Source organism: Columba livia, chromosome Z (assembly GCF_036013475.1).
Source record: "Columba livia isolate bColLiv1 breed racing homer chromosome Z, bColLiv1.pat.W.v2, whole genome shotgun sequence".
NCBI lineage: Eukaryota > Metazoa > Chordata > Aves > Columbiformes > Columbidae > Columba > Columba livia.
In genome coordinates, this window is record NC_088642.1 from 84,533,746 (window position 1) to 84,560,430 (window position 26,685).

General features: G+C 52.6%; 1 protein-coding gene across 1 annotated transcript in view; it reads left to right on the plus strand.

Annotated features, from left to right (window-relative positions):
- PAX5 (paired box 5) overlaps positions 1-26,685 on the plus strand; it is a 146,564-nt gene that overhangs the window by 4,270 nt on the left and 115,609 nt on the right. The window contains 5 exon segments of the mRNA XM_065046608.1: positions 3,067-3,165; positions 3,168-3,231; positions 7,544-7,741; positions 11,539-11,603; positions 13,696-13,824. Coding sequence (XP_064902680.1) covers positions 3,067-3,165; positions 3,168-3,231; positions 7,544-7,741; positions 11,539-11,603; positions 13,696-13,824 — 555 coding nt within the window.

Below are 26,685 nucleotides of genomic sequence, written 5' to 3' on the forward strand. Positions count from 1 at the left end.
TCGATGCCTTCCATAGGAATTTCAGGGCAAACAGAAGGGGAAAAACAAAAAAACAATCAAAAAAAACCCAATCCAAAACCCGAAGTTCCGATGCCTTCGGTCTGTCCGCCGGCCGCAGAGGGGGAGCCTCCGGAGCCATTCGGCCCCAAAAGACCTCCAGACCCGCTGCTGCCCCGGGGCGGGGCGGACACGACGCCGGTGAAACGCGGGGAGGAGAACGGGGAAGCCGGAGGCTGCGGCCAGCGGGGGCAGCGGGGCCAGCGGAGCAGCCCAGGGCACGGCGGCCGGGGACAGGGCGATCCCGAGGGGACCTCGGCCCGTTGTGCCGCCGCCACGAGCCCTGCGGCTTCCCCGTCCCGCGTGGGCAGAGCCCAGGACCGCCGCCGTCCCGGGCCCCATGGGCGTCGAGGCGGACGGGGACAATCGGTGCGGCCTTCATCCCGGGGCTGCTGGTCGGTAGCGGCGGCTGTTCGGGACCGGACCGCTCGGGCCGCCTCGTCCTCCTCCCGCCCGGCTTCCCCGCCCGCCGCTGCCCGGGACTCCGGGTAGGGCTCGCGGACCCCGCACCGGCTACCTGGCTGGGGCTCCCCACCCTGGAAAGAGCCCCTCGTCTCGCCCCGTCCCCGCTCCCTGCGGGGTCTCCAGGGTGCGGACTGGGGCACGGGCTCGCTCCCCCAACCCCGCATCGCTCTGGCGGCCAGAGCAATGTCTGTCCCTCCTCTCGCAGGCCCCCGGCCCGACGGGGCCCCCGGTGTCCGTTAGTGCCCGCAGCTGTCCGGGGTAGCGCGGTAACCGGCGGAGAGAGACCCTGGGCGGGCAGGGAGCCGGGCTTGGCGCCGGAGCCGCTTCCTGAGACAGTGGGCGGGTTTGGGGAGGGGTCCCCTGGCGCGGCGGGGGGGACGGCGGCGGCCCCAGCCTTTGTTTCCCCGGCGGCTGCGGGGTCGGATGCTCTCGGTCTGGGCAGGCCTGGGCTCTGCCGGCCTCCTGGTTCTGGGAACTGGCTTCGGGGTGAGAATCAACACTTGCCCTAAGGAAATGCATGTCCTTTTTCTTTTTCTTTTTCTTTCTCTTTTTCTCTTTTTCTTTCTCTTTTTCTTTCTCTTTCTTTCTTTTCTTTTTTCTTTTCTTTTCTTTTCTTTTCTTTCTTTTCTTTTCTTTTCTTTTCTTTTTCTTTTCTTTTCTTTTCTTTTCTTTTCTTTTCTTTTCTTTTCTTTCTTTTTCTTTTCTTTTCTTTTTCTTTTCTTTTCTTTTTTCTTTTCTTTCTTTCTTTCTTTTTCTTTTCGGTTTTTTTTTTCTATTTCTTTTTCCTTTCCTTTCCTTTCCTTTCCTTTCCTTTCCTTTCCTTTCCTTGTCCTTTCCTTTCCTTTCCTTCCTTTCCTTTCCTTTCCTTTCCTTTCCTTTCCTTTCCTTTCCTTTCCTTTCCTTTCCTTTCCTTTCCTTTCCTTTCCTTTCCTTTCCTTTCCTTTTCCTTTCCTTTCCCTTTCCTTTCCTTTCCTTTCCTTTCCTTTCCTTTCCTTTCCTTTCCTTTCCTTTCCTTTCCTTTCCTTTCCTTTCCTTCCTTTCCTTTCCTTTCCTTTCCTCTTCGCCCCCCTTTCCCTCGTCACCGCAGGATCTTTCTGTTCATATAGAATGCACTGTATGTTGGTTTTGTAGGATTAAAGCCGGTAATACAGGAGAAGCCCCAGGTCTCGCTCACCGCAGTGTTGCGGGGTTGCTCCTCATGCCTCCGCCGCCGAGTTGTCCCCGCGGCGGCTGCAGCAGCGTCCCCGGGCAGCCCACGGCTGGGGGCCGTGCCCGGGGTCAGCGGCCAGGACCGCGGTGCAGACGTTTGTCTGCTTGCCACAGGCTTTGGTTTAGCCATCACATATTTCATGTGGATCCATTATGTGCCCCGACAGTTTTAGAAGGTGTTTGCAAAGTTTGACAGCAGTTTATCAATGAGAAATGACTGGATTTAAATAAAAATAGCTCTACATAATATTTAAAAACAACAACAACAACAGAAAAAAACAACAAAAAACCACAAAACCCAGAACCAAAAACCAAAAAAAAACCCCAGAGAGGCATTTGGCTTGTCAGCTTATTCAGTACTCTTCAAGTCCTGTGCAAATAGAGTGATTTTCTGTATTATCTTTGTTCCAGAATTGGCAATTTGTACTGCCCCTATTGCTTGTTTCCAGTTTCTCCACTTCTCTATGGTTTGGATGATTAACAACATGAGGGTTAATTGTACTTCCTCACTCAGTACATGGGATTATTATATGTTCATGAGGTTTACATAGTTTCACTACTATTTATCCAAGTGGGTCCTGTTTCCCACCGGATATATGATTCATCTTGCTAAAGGTGAACAGTACAAATCTGCTAGAAAAGGAACAATATACTGGACGTGCCTGGGTGTTCACATTTCATTTGTGGGATCATAATACCTGCCAAGACTGCTGTAAATTGTAAGAGCAGAAATCATCTCCTTTATTTATTTTCCCCCCCCATTGATTAAGTCAAGGCATTTGAAAAAAAAAAAAGCTCCAAAACAAGCAACAAAAACAAACAACAAAAAAAACCCCAAACAATAAACCGAGCACATATTTAATTTCAGGTATCCTGCTCTGTCCTTAGACACAAATAGTGTGTAGGCTGAGCCTACCCAGCCTTGTTTTCGGTGGGATTCTCGGGCAGAGGCTCATGAGCAGCCTCAATGCGCACCAGCCCTGTCCCCGGAACTCGCAGCCAGGCAACAGTGGCCACTGGCTCTGGGAGGAGGGTGGCCTGGGCATCGCTGCGTGGTTTCCCATGGCCATTGTCCCCCACAGCCCGATCTGCCTTCCCGCAGGAAAGTTTCTCCCCCGTGGCGAGTGGCATTGTGGCAGCATGGGCCGTGTGGCCGCGGCCACCTCGGGGCTACAGGTTGCAGGGAAAAGCAGCTGGAGGCTGGCCCGGGTGCTGGGGAGGTGATGCCCAGTGCCGGGGAGTGCTGGGCTGGGGGTTCTGCCTTGCAGAAACATCCAAAACTCTCACACAGCTCTCCTTCTCCTGCCCTTCTCCCCCCCCCCCTGTGTTTTTCAGGACATGGCGGCGTGAATCAACTAGGGGGTGTTTTTGTGAACGGCCGCCCCCTCCCAGATGTTGTTCGCCAAAGGATCGTGGAGCTTGCCCACCAAGGGGTCCGCCGTGTGACATCTCCCGGCAGCTCCGCGTCAGCCACGGCTGCGTCAGCAAAATACTTGGCAGGTAAAGGAGGGACGACCCCACCTTCTGTGTCTGTCAAAGGTGTCAGTGTCAGACCCTTAATTGAAGGCTGCAAACAAATGGAGAATAGTAGAAACCTCAGGAAATCAGTCCAGTGAGCACAGGGGTTTCCTGACCACTCATGGTTTCGTATGCCTGACGTGGGAAAATGTGCCAGTATTTCGCCTGTCTGGTTTGCCCCTTTCACAGCTCCTTGTAGGTAATTCTAGCACAAGGAGCAAATTGTCATGTGGGGTGTATTTGCTGTATATATGGCATACGTCCCTCACCTGTCTGTTCTGAACAGGTGGAGGAATCCTGGAGCCACCTTCAGTAAAACTGAAAAAAAACATAGAAGTTGTGGAAGTTACTAATTTTGCTTTCTGAAAAAGAGTCTCTTTTAGAAATAATGTCATTACATATTGCATCAACATTGCCGTGTGTTCATTCATGTAGGCTATTCTGATATCTGTCCCACTGTTTAATTCAATGCCTTTCTTCTACTCTTGTGCTGGAACACATTCTTAACTAGAGCACAGAATATCATAAATAACTATTTTGGCTATTTTGTGTGTGAGCACTCTGTTCAGGCTGGAGCTGCTTGAACCGCTGTGGCAACAGGAAGTTGAACTTTGAATGCATGTAATTTCCTGATTACATTTTAAAATTTGACATAGATTCAGGTAAAAAATACCATCCTTGCTTCTTTGTATCTTAGGAGCAAATCTAAACATAATTTTTATAAATTATAGTGTTAAAATGGTTTTGAACTACAGGTATTCTGAGGGAGTTGAGCAACTTATATTAAGGATTTTTTTTTCCTTAGAATATGTTTTTCTTGATAAGCTGGGGAAGTTAATTCTTGAACTATTTACTAAACTTTAACAGTTAATTGTTTAAACTTTTGCTCTTTTTATTTTTACCATATTTTTCTTTTCCAATTCTAAACCGATTTGCTTTCCTGGACATAGCATAACTGCAAAGGCTGTCAAGGCAATTTTTTTTGGTAGTATCACGCAGAGGATCTGCTTGGATTAGCAGCATTTGCGATCTCTCAATTGCTGTTCAAATGTTCAGAACCAGGCTGACTTGGCAAAGTCACAGCCCCTCGTTTTGTAGCTCTTGGCACTGTTTTCTCTTTAGATCTCTCTTACCCACTCTTGCCTTAACCGGTGGACACGGTCTCCATGGCCGCGCGGTGGTTCCAGAGCCGCATGAGCCCGCGCACCGGTCGCACTGAGCATCCTTGGGCTGGATGACCTGGTTGCAGGGAGATGCGTTTGCCTGTGAACCACACGCGTTGCTGCTGGAGTAGGTTTGAGGACACTGATACCATTACTGTTTGAGAGGAAAGCTTTCCGCGGGCTGTGCGTGAGACCTGCCTGCGCCCCACGGACTGTGTCACTTGGCTATCGCTCTGCATCCGCCGTCGGCACAGGCTGGCGTGGGTCGGCTGGTGACGCTCTTTACCGCAGCAGAATTGCCACCAATTCCCACCACGAGCAATGCACAGCTAAGGAACAGGCCATTTATTTACCTACCAGGCAGATGCCTGATGGTTTTACTTTTGATAGTCTGAATAGCTTTGCCATTAGATATATTTGCACTATACAGCTAAGAGAGGCTCCAGAGCTTTGTCATTAAAGTTGTCAACAATAAATTGGAATTTCATACCTCATTATTTTCATAACTAATCATTACAGTGGGTAAAATGTCACTGTAATTGCAGCTGTGTGTGTACGTGTTTTTTCATGTGTGTGTATGTGAAAAAGTGGGAATACTTAAAATAAATCCTTACATTTGGAATATTACGGTCAGATTTCTGCCAGTCCTCGGTGCAGAGTTAGAAAGCATGCAGAGGCAGGTCCGCAGCAGCCGCAGTGCAGGCGAGCCCCTCACTCCCGGAGGGGGCACCGCGGGGGCCGCACTCGCCGCTGCATCCGCAGCTTGCTGGAAGCGAAGGGCCGGGAGCTGATGTGCACGGAGTGACGCCAGCAGCCCCTGTCCCTGCCCTTAAAATGGAGACGGGCGCCAGGGATGCCAGCGCATCTGCAGGCCCGCTGCCGGCACCCGGGCCCGGTGCTTGGGTGACGGGAGGGAGGCGTCAGTGGCACTGGGCCGGGGCTGTCCCTGTCACACCGAGCTGTCCCGCTGCCCAGGGAAAGGGGCCGCGGCCCAACCGTGCACCCTCCCACTCGGCGAGCACCTTTCCACTGCGTGTGTGTGCCGGGCAGGGCCCCAGGAGGGCAGGCCGTGGTCGGGATGTTTGGGATGGAGGCCCTGCTGTGCAGAGGGCACTGGGGCTTGGTGCCACGGGGAGCTCGGCGCTGCCGTCGCGGTGCTCCCACCGCGAGAAGCACCGTCTGGCCTGTGTGGCCGTGGCTGCCAAACCGTGGCTGCCCGTCTGCTCCGCCAGCACCGCCAGCACTGTGTGGTGGTGCCGTGAGGCACCACTGCAGAAAAACACTAAGGAAGGTTTGTAACACCCATAGTTTGGGCTGGAACGGAAGAAATTGTGACTTTTTGTTTGGCAGCGTTCATGGTGTTGTCTGGCTTCCTTCCACACCCTCCTCTCAGGAGAGGCACTAGCAGCAAAGGTTTTGAGCACACAGGTGCAAGGTCTCAGCAGCATGTGGTCCGCGTTTGCCATAATTTTGCCATGTCCTTGGGAAGCACGGGAGGAGCTGAATTTCACCCCCTGCCCTAAAGCTCCCTTCTAGACTGCGTTCAGGGACACCACGAGGGTTAATCCATCTCTGACACTCGATGCTTGTCTTTACTAATATTGCTTAAATGTCTCATGGAGACTGATGCATCTGAGTCCACTCTCATATCCAGAATATCTGAAAAGAGGTATAAACAACGTGGTGTCAGTCTCTTTAAAGGAATTTTAGGCCTTGCACGCAGAGCTTTTCCAGGAAGACTGAAAACCGATAGCCTGGCAGAAATTTGATGAACATGGTTGCGTGTTACGGTGAGACAGACTTCAGCTGCTCAGCCTGTTTGTGTTCTGCTCACACCAGAAAGATTTGGGATTTTTTTTTTTTTTTTTAATATAATGGGTATGTCAAGTAGCTACATAGAAAATATATTAATAAGCAGTTTTATGTTCTTACCTGGGAGCAGTTTCTGAGCTCCCTGCTGGAAGTACGGGCAGGGAGCATGGAGTGTGCAGGTCGGAGCCGCCGCGAGCGCAGCGCAGTGCGCCAGGTCCGCGTGGCACAGGGGACACGCTGGCTCGGGGCAGCTGGGGCGGCTGCTGCGGGTTGGCACAGAGTTCATTCTTCATTTGGTCACAAGAAAATTCACAAGGTAGAAAGACGTGAACGGCTGGGAGCGTGTCTCGGGTGTTGGTGCCCTGACAGTGCAGCGCAGACGAGCACGGTCTCGTTCCGGGTCCCCGTTCCGGCCCTCCGTGGGTAACATACGACTTCTCTTAGCAGCAGGTTTGAGGCTTCATTTGTTAGGAGACTTGTGGGGCCGGGGATCTCAGCTGTGATGTATTGTTGCAATGCTACCAAAAGCAGTTGCTCTTCTGTGATTCATATGTAAAGAAATCCGGCATATTTCCATTGGTTTAGGGATCCAGTCTCCCGCCTTTCCCGGCGTGGCGAAGGTGCTGCACCCCAGGAAAGGCAGCAAGGGTGATGGCAGAAACCAGCCCCGCAGCGGCTGGACCCCTCTGGAACACAGCCAGCTCTGTTTTCCTTGGAATTTACAATTAAAACTACTAACACCATAACGTTAAAAAGAATACATTATGGAAAATATTAACCATTAAAATCATAATACTCATATCAAAACCATCGCACGGGAAAAAGCTATACCAGCATACTTATTCCAGAGGTGCAAATAAAATACAATACTTAGCCTTCTTTTCACTATGAAATGGTATCAAGCCATATATATTAATGACAGAGAATTTCTGGAGAAACAGTAATTTACTACAAAAGAGTTCACAGCAAAAAGTGGTCTTTGGTGTGATTTGTTTCTATTATTGCCAACGCTGCTGATTAATAACACACATTTTCAGTTAATTTTGGATCCCGGCATGCCCTTTAATCTTGCATTGTTTCTTTTGTCTTGCTATTACAGAAAAATATATATTGTAACCCAAGGCCCAATTCCAATTACTATAAGTTAAGCTATTAGGTGATAAAGCACTACAGAGGCAGAAAATGTGTATGTGAAAGTGAAGATGTATCTCAGGATTTGCTGGGGTTTGGTTGCCTTGAAATTATGTTCCCTATAAATCTCAAAGCATGTTCTCTGTCTATTCGTGATAACTAAAGCTTTGTTTTGGATGTTGTCCCAGGTATTACGAAACCGGGAGTATTAAACCTGGAGTGATTGGAGGATCAAAACCAAAGGTTGCCACACCCAAAGTCGTTGAAAAAATTGCAGAGTACAAACGCCAAAATCCCACCATGTTTGCCTGGGAGATCAGGGACAGACTCCTTGCTGAGCGAGTGTGTGACAACGACACGGTGCCCAGCGTCAGTTCAATTAACAGGTAAAGATCTGTTTGTCCTGGGGAGGGACGTTCCTCGGAAGCACTGCTGCTGAATCCTCATTCATTAGCACTGCATGTTTCGGGCTGTTTGCAAGAAATGCAGCTTGCACATGTTTCCGTGGTGCATTTGGGGCTGGGCAGCGGCTGCGGGCTCACCCAGCGGCCACAGCGTCGCAGGTTGCGAGCATGTCCCAGGGGTGGGCAGGGTCTGCTGTCGGCCTTTGCTTCTGCCCCGTCCTTGCCCCAGGCTGTAAGTTGCCGTCCTGGCTGGTAGCGATCCTGCCTGTTTGCTCTGCATGAGTCCTCGGTTCTGCTCTGCGGGGTGGGTGTTTGGTGGGGGGAAGCTCCGATAGCTGTTGAGTGGGGGAGCGGTCACCTGGGAAAGGGGAGTCCTGGGGCCTGGAGGGACCCCAGGCACAGCCTACGGTGCCGCTTCTGTCCTCCTGGCTCCTGCTTGGTCTTGCTGAATTTGACCCAGAACCGTGCTGGCTGCTGCCTGTCAGCGTGAATATCACCCAGGGAATTCGGTCGGTGCCTCAGCTGTCTGCTCATTACATGGGTGCACTTAAATGGCCTTGAACTGCTCGTGTAAAAATGCAGGACAATCTCATTTGCAGCCTCAGTTCCTTGTCTGGGAGGTTTTTTCCAACCTTGCTGGGCAGGACTGGGCTCGAAGCGGGGTCAGGAGCTGTAGTAACCTACTGCCGTCTGGGTTACACCTGCTGTACTCACCCACTTCTGAGTTGAAGGATGCGTAAAGCTGGTGTTGAACAAACACTGTGTTATGCCTCCAGCCTGCCAGACCAATAATAAGGGATTAATACTTGGAAGGTAGAGTGCTTGGGCAGGCTCACGCACACCCGTCCCCTGGCAAGCAGAGTCCTTCCATTTTCATTTGGGGGTTTGCTCTGTGCTGGGCTTCCAGTTCACCATGCTGGTGAGATGGTTTTCACTTGTGTGATTGCATGTGAATTCTTTGAATGCAGCTAGCTATAAAGTCCCATCTGTGTCCATGGACGTGAAATAAATTGATGCAATATTCTTTTATTGGCTATCCCAGCCTGATTTGCATTTATGGAGTTGCCGCTTGAGTAGCCGGCGTGGCTTCCCCGGCGCTGGCGGAGCGCGGTGCCTCTCGCTGCCGAACCGGGCGCCGAGGCAGACATCCCCGTGTTTAAAAGCAAAAATGGGTCAGTTGGCGCAGCCTTTCCTGCTGCCTGGGGGCCCCTGATGGGCCGAGGCTCCGAGCAGCATTCGGTAGCCCTGTAGACATGGCATTTTCAGTTTTAAAAAGGATTTGAGAAATAATATAGACACCAGGAAAACTGAGGGAAAATATCAGTCTTACTGACCTCAGATAACTAAGGGCAAGCTCTGCTTCCACACAAGTCAGCTGGAGCCTGGCCACGTGAGGGGCACCGCTGCTGTGAGCACTCCTGGGTTTGTGTAGCAGGGCTTCAAGCATGCTCAAAAAAACTGCCAAAAAGGCAGTCTTAGCTCTGGGAAAAAACAAGATTAAGAAGCTTCCAGTCATGTTTTGAGCTGCTTTCCACATCTACCTCTTGCTGTGTCCTTGCGTGTTTCCACACTGATAATGTGCACACATCTACTGCCATTACGCCAGGAACCCATTTCATGATCTGCCACCAAGTTTTTTGGCCATAAATCTCATTATTTCTCACCTACTTACAAGTGTGGCTCAGTTATTTTCCTTTTCTTAAAGGTGTGAAATCCCCCTTCAGAAATGCATACGATCTTTTTGAATTGAATTTGAACCCAGATGGTTTGTTTTGCCAGCCTAGGGGCACTTCGCTTTAACGCTAAATCCTTCCAGTTCCATGTTGAAGCCTGTGGGTTTTATCCTTATATTTGAAATTAAGCGTGTACTTCAGGGCTTTGCTGACAGGCATGTTGCACACCAAGGACTCAGATCCCTGCTCGCAATGCCCGGATTCACCACTGAGGTGCAAATCAGGAGCTGCCTCAGGTCACTGCGGACCTGAACCCACCTGAAATCGTCGTGTGGTTCCCATCGTGCTGCAGGAGGGTGAAACCCAGCAGCTCGGGGACGACAGGGTGGCCGTGCTGCTCCCGTCCCAGCCCCCCCACGGCGAGGGGATCTCCCCGGGGATCTGGTTCCCTGCAGTGGGGCTGGTCCCTGCGGCGGGACTGTGGGGGCAGACACGCTCAGCACATCCCCGCTGCCGAGCGTGCTTTTTAGCAGATGAATTTGAGCTGTTGCCCCCGTATATGAGCGAATAATAACTACTATTATTAATTAATAACATTAATTAATATTAATAATAGTCCACTCTTCCACAGCAGGAGCAACTCTGTGTGATTAAGGCTTAATTAATCATTGCGATTAGTTTTGCTCAAATAAGCCGAGAGCTGCCCAGCTGCTTCGGAGTGCTCCACTCCTCCGTCCCTCCGGAGATGAAGACATTTATGTGTCAGAAGGCGCTGGACACCCTTCCCTCCCTTTGGCAGGGGCTGTTTGCAGCCCTGCTCCAGCCGGTCCTGGCGCTTTGCTGGAGCTGCTCGCCGGCCCCTGTGCCGCCACAGCGCGCTGGCCGCCGAGGACCAGCCGCGGGCCGTGTCCAGCGGCAGCGCCTTCCCTCGCCAGCCGGCAGCCAAAAGCTGGTTTTCTGACAGACCTCACCCCTTCCAGCCTCTGCAGGCTCGGCAGAGGGTCGGGAGCGCAGGGGACGGCTGTGTGTCCTGTTTTGGGAGGGGCCGTGTGTCCCCGGAGGTGGTTCCTGTGCCGCTTCATGGGGTGACTTTCAAGCAAGCAACTCCTGTTTGTTCCTATGAATGCATCCACACACCAGCTCCATCTCATGCGTCCTCTCCTCTTCCCTGTGCCAAATCTGTGGCATTTCTCCAGAAAGGGCAGCGGAGTTTTCTGGGAAGGAGAGCAGCTGCACTCACTGCAGCGTTGCAGTTGGGCAGAAATGCACCGGGCAGGGCGAGGTGTGCTGAGGAGCAACCCGCCTCCCACGAGCACGTTCCGATTCTGCTGCAGCCGGTGGCAGAGCTGTGTTATCTCCGGAGACATTTCAGACCCCATATTTTCTGTTTTCACAGCGCACCTGGTAGAGCAACTCCAGCTCTCCTTAGCAGCTGCCCTCTGTCCTGCAGCACAGCACATGCCTTCTAGTTTTCCCACATCTCTGAACTTTTCCTGATTCACGTCATTATAAAACAGAGCAGACGGTGTCCCTGGTGATGACAACGTAGTTATTCAGCCTTTAAGCTTAGCATTTAATCCAACACATTTTTGATTTAATACTGATTTGGCTAAGCAGATCCTTTTCCGAGGTGTCCAAGTTCTTCAGCTGTGTGAGTGCAGTACCGGAGGCAGGCTAGGGACAACCTGGTCCATGCGCCCAGCACCCGAGGGTGCAGATCACAGCCTGCTGGGACGTCTGGACCCATATGTGTCCAGCGCCTTCAGGAGGGGTGCTGGGCCCAGTGGGTGCCCAAACAGCGATAGGTGTGTCTTTCCTGGGTGGTGAGGACTGGGGCCTCGAAGGGACCGAAGCACGAGATTCCGCAGTTCCCCGAGGAGGATGTAGGAGTCAGTCGCCCGAGGGTCCCTAATGGCAGGGGCTGGAGGCAAAAATGTGGTCCTGGATCCACCCGCAAACTTCCGTCTTTCAGTGGAGGACGAGGGGATAGTGTGCAGAAAAGCGTTTTCGTGTTGGTGTAGGTGTCCTGCACTGAAAAAATAGCGTTGTGCCCCCTGTGAATGCATTCCTCGTGCTAAGTAGTCATTTCTTTTCAACTACGTACAGGATCATACGGACGAAGGTGCAGCAGCCACCCAATCAGCAGGTCCCAGCCTCCAGTCACAGCATAGGTAAGGGAAACTTTTATTTTTTTAAAAATATATTTAAAAAATAGCATAATGGATTACAAATATTGTAAAGAACTTTAATCATCCTTATGGACAGATAATTCTGCATAAAACACTTCAGCATACGTGCTAATGTGCCTTCTTTGTCATTCTCCAAGGGCTGAACATAGCAAATGAATTTTATAAATACTGCTAAAAGGTTTTGAATTTTACTGATTATTATGATAAATAGCTTTCACCATGAGACAGAAAATTGAAATCTAAACCAAAAAACCCCCACTAATGGGGGTCTATAGAATGTCAGATAATTAAAGTAATAAATCAAGAAAGGGATACTTATTCATAACATTTTCTGCATCATTAGTCAGTAAGTAGTTTTGAATGTGTTTTTTTCATCTATCAACCATCCCTTCCATAATTCTTTGTGCACTTGCAGTCTTGAGTGAAGAGGTAGCGAAACTTTCCCAAACTTTAATTCAGGTGCAGAGCAACGCTGCTGCGCCCTGCGGGGCCGTCCCAGCCCCTGCCGAGGCTGGCGGGGCTCGGGGGGCTGCAGCGGGGACAGAGGGGCTCGCTTGTCCTTGTCCTTGCTGCGTGGAAGCTGCCGGAGTGTGGGTGAGCCCTTGCTCCACAGGCAGAAGGAAGGTGCAAGGGGGCCTTTGTCCCTCTCTGTCACTTCACAAGTGACATGTGTCACTTGCTAAATGGGGAGATGCTTGGCGACCCCCCCGGCAAAGGTGGGCGGGTACCCTGGGACAGAGTGTGGGCGCTGAGCTGTGTTAACTTCGCAGGCTTGTCAGGAGCAGACGAGGGAAATGTTTCTCAGGGCCTGATGGAGGCAGCAGGGATTCCCGGTGCCTGATTGCTCCCTTGGGCTGCGGCAAGTCAATGAGGTTCTGCAGGACCCTCTGTGCCAGGGGCTACACGATGCTCCCCAGGACACAGGGACATGCCAGTACAGGCACAGCTGGGAGCTGGAGCAGGTGACAGCGGTGCTCCAACCCTGTCCTGCAGCTGGAGCAGGTGACAGCGGTGCTCCCTCCCTGCCCTGCAGCTGGAGCAGGTGACAGCGGTGCTCCCTCCCTGCCCTGCAGCTGGAGCAGGTGACAGCGGTGCTCCCTCCGTGTCCTGCAGCTGGAGCAGGTGACAGCGGTGCTCCCTCCCTGCCCTGCAGCTGGAGTAGGTGACAGCGGTGCTTCCTCCCTGCCCTGCAGCTGGAGCAGGTGACAGCGGTGCTCCAACCCTGTCCTGCAGCTGGAGTACGTGACAGCGGTGCTCCATCCCTGTCCAGCAGCTGGAGCAGGTGACATCGGTGCTCCCTCCCTGCCCTGCAGCTGGAGCAGGTGACAGCGGTGCTCCATCCCTGCCCTGCAGCTGGAGCAGGTGACAGCGGTGCTCCATCCCTGCCCTGCAGCTGGAGCAGGTGACAGCGGTGGTCCCTCCGTGCTCGCTATGCTGCAGCCTTGAGCTCCTGCAGCACTGCACAGACACCATGTCTGCAGCCCTGGCTGCATCTCCAGGCCTGCAGTGGTTGTGGTGAATGACCCCTTGGCTGGGCAGAGCCAGCGTGCTTTCCTGAGGGCTCTGACCAAGCAAAATGGATTTAATTACTATTTTTGAGAGCCTCAGGGCCTTTCAGCCATGTATCCTACAGCTGGCCATCCCCTGGTCCCAGGGGCTAGAGGCTGGTAGCTTGGCAAGAGGGTGCTGCTCCGGTCCTATGGTCCCTGTGCTGTGGGACCTTGCTGCCAGTCTGTGCCCCCAGCCAGCTCCACCCCCCTGCTGGTGACATGCGCTGCTGTGTCCCCTGATGGGTCTGCCATCCCGAGCAATGTGGCTTCCCACCACGCCTCAATCAGGACAGGTGACCGACCGCTAAAGGCTTAGCATCACCATCCACAGTGCCCGCCCCAGTGCCTTGTGGTGGAGCCAAGGGATGACCGTGCCCTGGCTGCTGTGGGCTGGGCTGGATGGGGCCAAGGGGCTGTGGGGCAGCAGAGCCCCTGTGCTGCGGCCACACCGTGGGGCCGGTGGCTGTTGTGCTGGCTGTCCTTCGCCCTGTCCTGCCCGTTGACTGCTCGGCCTTGCCTTGCAGCCTCCACGGGCTCCGTGACCCAGGTGTCCTCTGTCAGCACCGACTCCGCTGGCTCGTCCTACTCCATCAGTGGGATCCTGGGAATCGCCTCCCCTGGCACCGAGAGCAACAAGCGCAAGAGGGATGAAGGTACCAGGAGCTGCTTTTGGTGGGGATGGTGTGCCAGCACGCAACCAGGGTGGGATGGGGTTGGGGGGATGCTCGTACATGTGGTGTGATGGAGCTGCAGGTACCCTCCATGGCCATCAGCTACGGTGGGGTTTGCTCCCAATTCGGCAGGCCTTTGCCAAGGTCACAGCCTACCTGGGGACCATCAGTGTGACGTGGTGGCTACAGACAGGACCTCTTCAAGGAGCAGGGGCTTGCCTGGTGTCTCAGAAAGCACTGGGGGTGTGTCATAGTTTTTTAACCAGACCCTCCTACTGCTTGGGGGACATTTTCCTCCCACCAGTGAAAAGGGGAAGAGTCGTCATGTTGAGTGTGGCCACCTGAAATATCAAATGTCAGAGAGGTGTCCTCAGACACAATGAGACAGAAAATTAACAGCAGAACTGTCTGCGATGCTGCATCTCTGCACATCCCCGCAGTTCTGGGGGCTTTTGTTGGCTCAGGGTGTGGAAACAAGCACAGTCTGGTTGGGGTTGGACATTGCCAGGGCTCCTCGGGTCTGCTGCAAGGATTATGGTCCTGTTTCATTCTGTGTCCTGGGCACTTTCCCAAAGAACACACTGCTTTGGAGAGAAGGGTGTTTGGGGTAGAGTACAGGGGAAAAGGAGAAATTCTGCATTGGTGTCGTACAAAAGTGCCTTTAATCTAGAGCATCCCCTTCATTTACTAACGGTTTACAGGGAAGAGTTGAGGCCAAGGCCTCAAGCCTGGTACCTGAGCTGCACAGACAGGCTCCAGTGTCCGTGACTGTGCTGGTGCAAGCGGCTGGTCAGCTTGCAGAGCAGGGTGTGGTTTTACCAGACTGGGGGAAAAACTGCAAGAGGTTTATCAGGTCAGTTTCAGCCATGTGGAGACTGGTCCGATGGTGCGGGTACGAAACTCTGTGTTCAGGCACCCGCTGTATATTCTGTTAGTTAACTCTGCAATTGTACACCTGATTTCTCTTTTACAAATCAAGGCCACAGCTCCATGGCTAAATATTAAAGGACGTAGGGTAGAAATTTTGTATTTTATCAGCCATGCCAGGTGGGAGGCCTTGCATGTTGAAACCACACGGCTCTGTCACAGCCCCGTTGTGAAGCATTGGTTATTGGGTGCCTGTGATTACAGAAGACTCTGGTCTAATTGTAGAGAAAATGATCAAATATTTCCATGGGAAGATCAGGAGCAGAGGTGAGAAATTCCCCAGCTTTTGCCAGTTCACATTTAGAAGACTGCACATGATTTCTAAAACAACCCCCATCATTTTGGCAGGATGAGTCATGTTTTTCAAGCTCATAAGCTGGACAGTAATGCTGTCCTCAGCAGACCATTTAAACTGCTTTTATAATAGGTTCAGAGCTGCAGATTTAGAGAGACATAAAAAGATATTTCAACATCTCTGTGTGTTTGAGGGATGCCCAGAGCACTGATAACCGCTCCCTGTGCTGTGCAGCACGAGGTCCCTCTGCAGGGCTGGGCACGAGGCACTCGCGGAGGCGTCTGGGGCTCCACGCTGCAGGTGATGAGGGGGTGGATCATGATGCGAAGCCACTAATGTGCGGAAGAGAAGCATGTCGTCTAATTACGGCCTGTATCATGATGCAGATGCACAAGGGGGCAGAGTTAACTTTACCATTTCCTGACTTTGGAGAGCCAGAGAGAACCTCCCTCAGCGAGCCGCTCGCATCGCGTCCTTTCCTCAGCGGCTGCGGGAGGTGTGTGCCCTTGCTGTACCTGCCCGTGTGTGCCTCCTGGAGCCACAGGCTCTCTGGTGCCCGTCGGTGGTCCCAGGTCCCCTTGGCTGGGGAGCAAACCGCGGTGGACTTGTCCCTCCGGCTTTCAGCCGCATCAAGCGCTCGGTGTGATTCATTACCCGGTTTTGTTCTCCTCACTCTTGACATTTTTTCAGCAGATGTCACCAGTCTTTAACCCAGTGGGGAGCTTGCTGGGTAGCAATAGGAGCAAACCAAATCAGACAGTCTTTATTGGTTTATATAGCTGAAGGTGTCATTTTTTTCCCTGTTGTAATATGGACTTTGAGCAGATGTACCTTGGTGGGGGATCGGTTGCTTTCGCTTGTGGTTAAAGGACATGCTACTGGAGGCTGACATGAGAAGCAGGCTGCTCTGTAACAAGACAGATACAGCTGGTTGCCGCAGCAGCAGAGCCTGTTTTGCCTGCAGATTGTCTCTGTGAGTTCCATGGCTGCACATTCGCCTGGCCCTGCAGCTCAGAACAATCTGCCGAGGAGCAGGTGGGTGTCAGGGATGTGCAGAATGATCCTGCTGAGCCGCCTTCTATCGAACACGGTGCTTCAGGGGAGCGGAGCGTGGGCAGCAGACCCTGAGCGTGAGTGGGCAGAGCTCCGTCCCCGCGTGCGGCCGCCGCCGGTGCGGGGCTGGTGTCATCACTCCGCTTGCAGCTGGTCGGGTAGCTGGTGATGGTCCTGCAGTGCTCATCTGACAGAGTGTGCACTTTTGGGAAGTGCTGAGCATCCCCTGTCTGAAAGTCAAAGCTTTCTGAGGGGTGATTTGGTAGTCGTTGGTGGGCAGTTAGAGGACGGTGGAGGGGAGCTGTGTCCCCAGGCAGGCACAGAGAAGCCTGGGCCAGAGACAGCATGCAGGGCACGTTTTGGGGGTGTGGAAGGTCACTGGGCTGTGTGTGCTCTGGAGGAGGATTTGAGAATCCTGTGAAAGGACAGAGAAGAAGGACCAAAGCAGCAAAGCAGCCAAGAGCCCACCCCTCCTTATCCTTTCGCTCCTCTTTCCCCTAGCCCTGGTTTCCACCCTGCACTGCAGAGTTCTGCAGGCATGGGGGAGCAGCACAGTGACACTCCTGGCACATTTGTGCCATCCCAGCTCAGAGGATGCTAAAGCAGGCACACATGCCAGAGGCACGGATGTAGCTCTCATCTCCTGGTTCTGTGTCTGCAGGAGAGAAGCATCTCTGTCAAAGGCACAACCCAGGAATCCTTCCACGAGAGGCCTGTGCTCTGCAAGGGGTGGCTGTGTCTGCTGTCCCTGTATGAGTGTGTTCACCTCCCTGGCGCGAGGGGACCGTGTGGGGATGGTGCTGGCTGCCGCAGGGACAAGCTGGGTGCAGGAGCAGCCGCATGCCTTGTCCTGAGCCTGTTTGCCAGCCGAGGAGGGCTCGAGCTGCTCATTCTGAGCACGTCCCGTCTGTACGTGAGTTTGGGCTGGGGCACGTGCAGCAGTCGCTCATGCGCTGCTTCAGCAGCCGCTGGCAGGACCGGCCTGGGACAGCGGGTCAGTCCCGCGCCCGCGCAGAGACGTCACCGGCTCCCGGGGGTGTGCGAACGGGGCTGGAGGAGTCACGTGAATCTCCATTCTCCTGTCTCTTCCTTGTTTTATGCAAAACCATCTCCCTGCATGGGAATGGCAACCTTTGGAGCAAATACTGCATATTTTGATGGGGAACTGCACGCCTAATTGTTAGCCCTCTACCAGCCACCTGATTCTGCACTGGCAGACACTCACATGTTTTAGCAGCTTAGCCCACTCCAAAACTGATGCAGAAATATGCTCATGCCCTCACTTCTGACTGGAGCACTCAGAAATCTCTGATACTGACAGGTAATAGGGGCAGTTTGCAAATGTGAGCAGCAGCCAAGCTAGGCTGAAATCTGTTTGCATACAGTAGACGCTCCGTAAGTCCAGGGTGCCTGTTGTGTCACTGACGCTACATCTGTGTTGCTGAACTAGAGACTGTTGGTGCACTGGCCCATTCTGCTATGGTCAGCACCGCCCCAGCATGATTTTGGTGTGTGCAAGGGGCTGTTCTCTCAACCAGTGTCTGCTGACACAGGGGGTGGCATCGGGGGACATCACCACGCTGCTCAGCTCTGGTGCAACCGCGATGGCACTGATGATACGGGTGTTTCCTGGCAGGGACACGGGCTGTGCTAGGCCACTCGGCCTGTTTTCTTCCCTCATGTAGATGCATCTGGTCAGAGCAAAAGGCTACGTGCAGCAGCAAGGGCCTCATCGCAACCCGCCGGCTCAGCCCTGGCCCCAGCCAGGAAACACCGTCAACACCGCAGCAGCGGAGCTGAGCAGGACGCGCTCAGCACAGCACCAGGCGGGGTGCGAGTCTCTGCAGAAGGGGTTTGACAGATTTAAATACCTGCACTGAACAGCTGCACAAACCGTATTTCAAATTCACTGGTATAGAGTCTTCTCAGCAGTGGAAGCATTTGGGGAATTGAAACCATCATGACAGGAGACCTTCGCTCGTACCAGTTGTTTTCTTTCCATTCTCACCAAATATAACCCTATGTTGCTGCCAGCATCTGGTGTGATGATGTAGGTGCTTGTGCTTTTTGTTTTCTCAACTGAACTCTCAGAAAAAGGCCTTTCCTTTAAACCTAAACTTGGTATATTTAAAGGCATTTGGGTCACAGCCTTCTGTCTGGGAGGATAAGCCTCCAAGAGGGGCAGAGACGCTAATGGGAACGAAAATAATCTGGGAGCGGGTGCATTCCAGTGCCTACAAAGCCATCTGATGTTGCAACCACTGGTTTTCCATGCAGGGATGCCCCCGGTCAGGCGCGTCTGGGCAGCCAAGCAGCACCGGTGCACCGGTGCACCGCTGCAGCGCGGGCGCGGTTCCGAGGGCGCTGGGCTGTGGGAGACGCCTGCACTGGAGAACGGCCAGAAAAGGGTTTTCACTGACAGGCGTGGACATGGGCTCACTGAGTCAGTGACGCATCTAACGGGAGAGACCAGGAAAAGCAAAGCAAGCGTCACTAAACATGAGTGAGGACTAAGAATACACACAATATTTCTGCATTTTGTGTCTTTTCTCCATACAAGGCCCGTGATCTGTGTTTTCCTAGTGGGCAGAAACAAGAGGCGCACTCACAGCCAGGCAGACACTCGCGAGGCTGTGGGCACTGATGCCTGGAGGCTGCACGGCGGATGGTTGGCAGCCTCGGGAGGGAGCTCAGCACAAAGGCGCTGCCAGGGCCTCTGGTCACCTCTTGCGGCTGAAGGACGCAAGAACGGGGTGGGTGCCCTGGTGGCAGAAGATACAGAGAAGGCAGAATTACTGAATGCGTTCTTTGTCTCAGTCTACTCTGCCGGAGGCTGTCCTGGGGAGCCCTGTACCCCTGAGACCCTGGATAAGCCAGGTCAATGGAGGAGTTTGCTTTAGTTGATGAGGACTGGGTTAGGGAGCAATTAAATAGTCTGGACATCCATAAATCCATGGGTCCAGATGGGATGCATCCGCGGGTGCTGAGGGAGCCGGCTGAAGTCATTGCTGGACCGCTCTCCGTCATCTTTGCCAAGTCTTGGGAAACGGGGGAGGTGCCCGAGGATTGGAGGAAAGCAAATGTCACTGCAGTCTTCAAAAAGGGCAAGAAGGAAGACCTGGGTAATTACAGATCGGTCAGCCTCACCTCTGTCCCTGGGAAAGTAATGGAACAGCTAATCCTTGGTGCCATCTCAAGGCATATCAAGGATAAGAGGGCTATTAGGGGCAGTCAGCATGGCTTTACCAAGGGTAAGTCATGCTTGACCAACCTCATAGCCTTTTATGAGAATGTAACAAGGTGGATGGACGATGGCAGAGCGGTGGATGTGGTCTACCTTGACTTCAGTAAAGCCTTTGACACAGTCTCCCACAGCATCCTCACAGCTAAGTTGAGGAAGTGTGGTCTAGACATTAGAGTAGTGAGGTGGGTTGCAAACTGGCTTAAGGAGAGAAGCCAGAGAGTGGTAGTCAATGGTGAGGAGTCTAGTTGGAAGCCAGTATCTAGTGCAGTGCCTCAGGGGTCAGTGCTGGGGCCAATATTATTCAATATATTCATTAACGATTTAGACGAGGGAATAGAGTGTACTGTCAGCAAGTTTGCTGGTGACACCAAGCTGGGAGGAGTGGCTGACACGTCAGAAGGCTGTGCTGCCATCAGAGACCTGGACAGGCTGGAGAGTTGGGCGGGGAATAACCTGATGAAATTTAACAAGGGAAAGTGTAGAGTCCTGCACCTGGGCAGGAACAACCCCAGGTTCCAGTATAGGTTGGGAAATTACATATTAGAGAGCAGTGTAGGGGAAAGGGACCTGGGGGTCCTGGTGGACAACAGGATGACCATGAGCCAGCACTGTGCCCTTGTGGCCAGGAGGGCCAATGGCATCCTGGGGTGTATTAGAAGGGGAGTGGCTAGTAGATCGAGAGAGGTCCTCCTTCCCCTCTACTCCGCCCTGGTGAGACCACATCTGGAATATTGTGTCCAGTTCTGGGCCCCTCAGTTCCAGCAGGACAGGGAACTGCTGGAGAGGGTCCAGCGTAGGACAACGAAGATGATTAAGGGAGTGGAGCACCTCCCTTATGAAGAAAGGCTGAGGGAGCTGGGGCTCTTTAGTTTGGAGAAGAGGAGACTAAGGGGGGACCTCATTAATGTTTATAAATATATAAAGGGTGAGTGCCATGAGGATGGAGCCAGGCTCTTCTCGGTGGCCAACAATGATAGGACAAGGGGTAATGGGATCAAGCTGGAACACAAGAGGTTCCACATAAATTTGAGGAGAAACTACTTCTCAGTGAGGGTGATGGAGCACTGGCCCAGGCTGCCCAGGGAGGTTGTGGAGTCTCCTTCTCTGGAGACATTCAAAACCCACCTGGACATGTTCCTGTGCGACCTCACCTGGGCGTTCCTGCTCCATGGGGGGATTGGACTGGATGATCTTTTGAGGTCCCTTCCAATCCCAAACATACTGTGATACTGTGATACTGTGAAGGACAAGGTGTCTTCCAGGGCATCTACTCTAAGAGATTGCTGGGAAAGCTTGTGAAGTGTTTTTCCCCTTTGATTTAACTCCACTTCTTTGAACGTTGAGCACCGGAGCCACAGCTGGTACCCGGCTGCACTGGGAGTGGTCAGTGTGATGTCCACAGCTCTGTCCCCATCTGAGCTCTGCCTGTCACCTGCAGTGTATTCAAGTGGCACGAGTCATGTCCAGGGGCATCCCCTGCTCTGTCTTCTCATGGCCGAGACAAACATTTGCCCGTTCTGCCCTCGGTCCCACTGTCCTGCTTGTGCCCTCCATCTGTCCTGCCAGCAGGCAGCTCCCGCCCTGTCGCTGAGCAACTGTGTCACAGGCATGGCCGTGGCTTTTCAAGCCTTCACAAACACAAAGTAGATCTCATGGTATCTTCCCTGGCTGCGAAGGTTCTTTATTATTCTATCTTGGAGGGCTGGCATGTGGGACTCCTCTGGTCACCCATGGGTCCCTCTTGCTGGCAGCCAGAACCTGCTCTCTGGGTCCCACTGCTCGAGTGTAAGAGCCCTTCCCTCTCTTGCGGTTGGGATGTCCTCCCACTCCAGATTTACCCCTTGGAGCCCCGAATAGCTTTAGGCACTTCTGGCCTGTGGGGGTATGAGCGAGAGGACTCGCTGATGAGGGGTCACAGTGCCGTTGGGGACCATGGAGCATTGAACAGTTGCTGGTGTGGGAGTGCAGGAGCTCAAGGAGCCCCCAGACATGTTTATGTTGTTGGTCCATGCTCCAGGGCATTGGCAACTGTAAAACAGACTTTGCAGCCAGCGGGTATAGAGTTGTGTGCAGAAATTAACCTCCACCAAGGTCCTGTGTTGACAGAAGTCCCCACAACTCCTCAGATAAGGACCTCAGCCTCACAGCATGTGGTGGAGATCAATATTGTCCTCTTCAGCAATTCCTTGGGGTCTTCTGCACCATGCAAGTGATGTGCGAAGGACTGAAGCCTTTGGGGATCTGAACTGTGAGGGAAACAGTCAAAACCAGACTGTGATGGGAAAAAAGCAGCAGGTTATGGGGAGAAAAAAAAATCACTTGCTGATAGAAACTTGTACTTTGTGATGCCAAAGTGCCGCACTGTAAGTCTGGGCAGTGACGAGCGGGGAAGGGGACTGGAGGGGACCGTCCGTGCTCCAGCGGCACCGCGATGTGCCTGAGCTGGCGTGTGCGGGTGCAGAACCCGCTGCCGGGTCCGCGACAGCCAGAAAAGTGGTGCAAAAATGCATAAAAAATCAGAAACCAAACCCTCCATGGCACAAGCGGCGAGGTGGAGCAGGGGAGTCACCCAAGTCCACGCAGAGGTTAAAGAGAAAGAAATCCCCCCAGAGCCCCAGGGAGGTGCTGGAGTTTGATAATTTCTAGGCCCCCTCAGCAGTGCTTACTCACTGGAGTTGTCTTTACTCCTGGGGATAACTCCAGTGACTATAATGAGATGAAGCCTTTGAAGGAAATGAGGTTTTGCAGGGTCAGCAACTGCTGATTTGAATTTCTCCTGCTGATACAGGTTGTCCTCTGCATCCAGGGATCCTTGCCTGGTATTGTGGAGTGGGGAGAGCTGCTCGTCCCAGCAGTTCGTCAGCTCCTCCAAAGAGAACGTTTTCCCTCAGCACACAGACACTTAAATCATCCATTTACATAGAGTTTGAGCCAGACTTTGGTAGTTACGTTGCAGTTATGGCTTCGTCTGTGCAATCTATGGCTTGGTGGCGCTTTTATTTTTTTTTTTAAATTTTATTTACTTGAAAGCTTTTTTTTTTTTTTTCTGAGTCCTTGGATATTATTTTGTACAACACCAGGGACATTGTTTTGTTTCACTCTTAGCCTTTACCTTTTGTGAACCTTACACAGGGAACTGTGGATATGCTGAAGTGGCAGCAGCTCTGGCCATGCTGGCAGTTTGACACCATCACTGACAGTGTCATCCATGGACGGTCCTGGTTTGACACAAGCAAAGACATTGTCGGCAGTGGATATTGGTGTTTTGACACCAGCAGTGATGGTGTCACCTATGGATGGTGGTGGGTGTCCGGAGGAGTTTGACTCCTCCATGGGGTCTGACTAAAACCCTCGGGGGTTCCTCCTTCTGTGGGGTTATTGGTGCTGAGCTGGTCATCCTGGACGTTAACAAGGGGAGCTCAGCTGGAACAGGGTTTCTCTTTGAGAACAGTCCTCATGAAATTCTAGGGAAAACAGCAAATGTTGGCCAGTTCAGCTCTCAGCTGTGGCAGCGCTAAAATGAGGTAGGGTTGCTCTGGGCTTCAGAGAAAGTTCTGCACATCTGAATTCATGAAAATGAAACCAAAAGCCATTTGAGCAGCCAGACTGTGCTGTTCTGACATGTGCCAGTGGTGCGTTCCTGTGAGCATGGCCGAGGATGGACTACGTTTCTGAAAAGGATCAACCCCTGCCCAAGCGGGTGGTGGATTTTTGGGCTGGGTTCTGCATCTGGGAAAACTCCCTTCAGCTCTGTGTGCCAGCAGGAGCATTGCTCGTCCCTGCAGTCTCCGTGCGCTCCCCAGCATCCCTGCGACACCCCGGGCTGTGGCGTGCTGCCCATGGGGCTGCCAGCGCCCTGGTGCTGCTGGTGCCGCTGCTGGTGGACGAACCCTCCGGGGTGCCTGTGCCGCGGGGCATGACCGGGCAGCGGCAGCGTCTGCACGTCCCCGTGCCCTGTCAGCGGGTGCGGAGGGGCTGGCTCTGCCCCGGCACCGGCATCGCTTGCCTGTGGGTGGTATCACGCATTCACAGCTCCGTGCAGGAAATGCCCCGCCGGCGCAGCTGCCCTTTCCGAGCCAGTGGTGACCGGCTGTCTGGTGCGCACGTCAAGCGTGTTGTCACTTCTCCCCTAACGCGGTCCCCGAGGCCCCTGTTTTCCAGAGCGCTCTCCTCCCGCTCCAGGGTGAAACCCCACGGGCTCCCGCCGGTGCCGGCGGAGCGGGGCTGCTCCTCGAGCTGTGTTAATGAAAAGCCCAGGATTCCACCGCTCCTCACAGCCCTGCTGTAGCTCCAGCTGTTCTCATCAGGAGCTGTCGAGTGCTAGATGCTTTTCAAGGAATAACCTCTTCATATAGGTTTAGCTAAAATCCAGTTTATGGGTAGATGTCTTGTCAAATTATTCTGTTGGTGCCAGTACTGGGGCTGGCCAAGATTCTTTTGTGGGAATATATTTTCCAAAGAAAAAGCCGTTTTGTGGAAAAACAAGACTTGTCAATGTTGATGAACGTTTTTTATAAATGCTAATACAAAATAAAACAGAAAGGTGATGAGCAAGATGAATCCTTTTGATTTTATCGAGAAACTGGTGGCATCCAGAGAGGATGAAATACTGAGCTGCAGTTACAATGTGCATTTGTACATATGTATCTATATACACCATGTAAGTACATACCTCTAATGTCTCCATCAGCTGCATATATATACAGATAGAGGTGATAAAAGTTTTGCCTTAGGATAGATACATTATATTATTCACAGACTTTCTCAATTATCTTTCCATGTTGTAAGTGATGGTAGTGATCTTTCAGACGGCTGAAGAAAAAAAATCCAAGAGAAAGGGTTGTTGTTTGGGTTTTCACTGGTGTACCAGTTATTATTGTGATTTTCCGTTCAAATGACGTGCTTGAGAGAGGTGTTTCTGTGAGAAGGGTTGTGGTGCATTATGCTGGATTTTCCCCTTTTTTCCCCAGTGCAGATCTGCCTTGCTCAGCAGTGTCAGAATATGTCTGCACCGTTAAAAGAAACGTTACGTTTTCCAGGGTGTAGGGGGCTCTGGGAGCTGCGTTCAGCGCAGCGCGTTTGCCCTGCAGGAGGGAGATTTGGCCACTTGCAGGTGGTGTTTGGAGAGACACAGGGGAGGTTCCACATGGAATGTCTGACGCCACGACATTAAACAAAGGGTTTGTCACCTCCGTGGTAGCAGGAATCCTCCGAGTATCACGTATTTCTGTGTCAGATGGGTTAGCCAGGGTCTCCATCCCACCTCTCCAGTCTGCTCTTCTTCCTGGGGAACAGCAAACTGGGTTCTCCTGTGGGTGGTGGCAGGTTTGCCGACTTCATGGTGGCACACAATGCAGTGCTAGTACCAGAATTATCACGTAGGACTGAAATCTGCTGCTGTTGCAGTTGGTGCTGTATTTGATTTGATCTTACTGGGATTTTAAAGTCAGAATTATTTTCTTGGCTGAAACGACAAACTCCTGAAATCCTGAAAGATAGTGGAAAGCTACTTTTTCATTTGGTGCTTTGGGAAGCCAGAGTTAATATTTTAAGCTGTAATTGCTATTGTTGCCAGTTGGGAAGTTCTCAGTAAGCAGACAGCACAAAACTGTGGGATGCAGAAAGTGGGGTGTCCTGAAACTGGTGTTTTCTTCAGTTCTGTTTTGTCTGCCATAGCCTTTGTGCCGAGGCTTATTTATTGCTAGAGGCAGCTCCACAGTATTGGCTGAATCCTGCCCATTTTGGTCTCTCCTAGCATTTGCGTAACAGTTCTATTGTTTATGAATCTACCCCATTATTCAACAAATCCTGGAAGGCAATGCAACACAGGCTGTGGAATTATTTGCGCCAGACTTGGTAACTGCACTTTGTACTTCAGGTGTTTTTTAGCTAATTGCTGGTCATACTGAGTTTGCACATGAGTCTTGGACTCATACCTGCGGGCCGTCTGTGTTGTCTGGATGTGCCCAAGAAGAGCACATTCACAGATTTGTCGTGGCGTGGTGCCCAGGACACGGCAGAGCTTGGAGGGAGCTGTAGCACTTGATAAGGACGGCCGTTTACTCGCCGTGTGCCGTGCTGGAGCAGAAATCCCTGGAGTGGGGCTTGTTCTGCCGTGGAGCTGCAGGTGGAAATAGGGGCAGGTGCATTCTGCAGCGTGTGCTGCGGCTCCGGCGCAGCTGGTCTGTGGGGCGGGAGCTGGTGCTGGCACCAGCGGCGCTTGTCTGAACGTGCCCCGTACCACGGTAGCTGCTCCCGGGGCTCGCAGACACCCGGCAGCCCTCAGCAGCAGGGAGCAGGACATCCAGATATGCTGCACAGAGAGCCAGATCCATCTTTTTGTTCTTTCTTTTGCTTGAGCAGACTTTGCAGATGGAAAAAGACCTTGCTGGGAAAATCCAGAGACGCGTGTCCCTACCTGGCCCAATGTCACATCCGTGTCTGGTAGATGAATTATTCCACTGATGTTTCACTGAACTTCCACAAGACGATGATGTTCAGGTTGTTTTCCTGTGTTATATTCGGGCAGGGTTTTTTCCCGTCTCTGGGCAGCGGCCCGGGCGGGCTGCGCCCCGTTTCCCTGCGCTGCGGCTCTCGCGCCCGGCAGCAGCGAGCGCAGTGCCGAGCTGACATGCTCTGCCGGGAGCTGTGGGGCGACTTTGCAGAAGCTTTTCCTTGGAGTTGGTTTTAGAGCCACAGCCTTTGCTTCCCCTGTTCTCTTCATGAGCCTCAGCTGTGGGGACTGGTGTTACATGGGGGTTCCTGCACGGCCGCTTCCTTGTTTTTGTGTGTTCTCAGTTCTGGCACCGAGACGATCCGTGTGTTGATGCCCATGAATTCAGAGACAGGAAGAGTTCTGAAAAGCAACCAATACCTTTTCTTCTGGCAGATGCCTCGAGAACATGAGTGTACAATTTTCCCACGTTTTACCTCCTCTGAGAATCTGCTGAGAGAGAGTTGTAGTTAAGGCATACTTAGGGTAATTAAATTACTCCAAGGTTATGTCTCTAGCATGAGACTGACTTTTCTTTGCTGCTGCAGTTGCGTGTTACAGGTGTAGGTCAGAACCCAAGGAAGTTTAGCTGAGGTGACTCCCCAGGCCCCGCGTGGGAGGGAAATCCAGTTGCAATCTCCTCTCAGCGGGGCACAGATCGGCTGGTTTGTAACATGGCAAGAGGGATGTCTACCGCAGAGGTACTGGAAATCTGTCAGGTGCTGACACCAGTGAGACGTGGTGGCTTTCTGATCACACGGACGCTTCGTCTGCATAAAACAGCTTCCCTGCAGCCGCGCACCGGGGTGCCCAAGCAGTGATGCGGCTGGA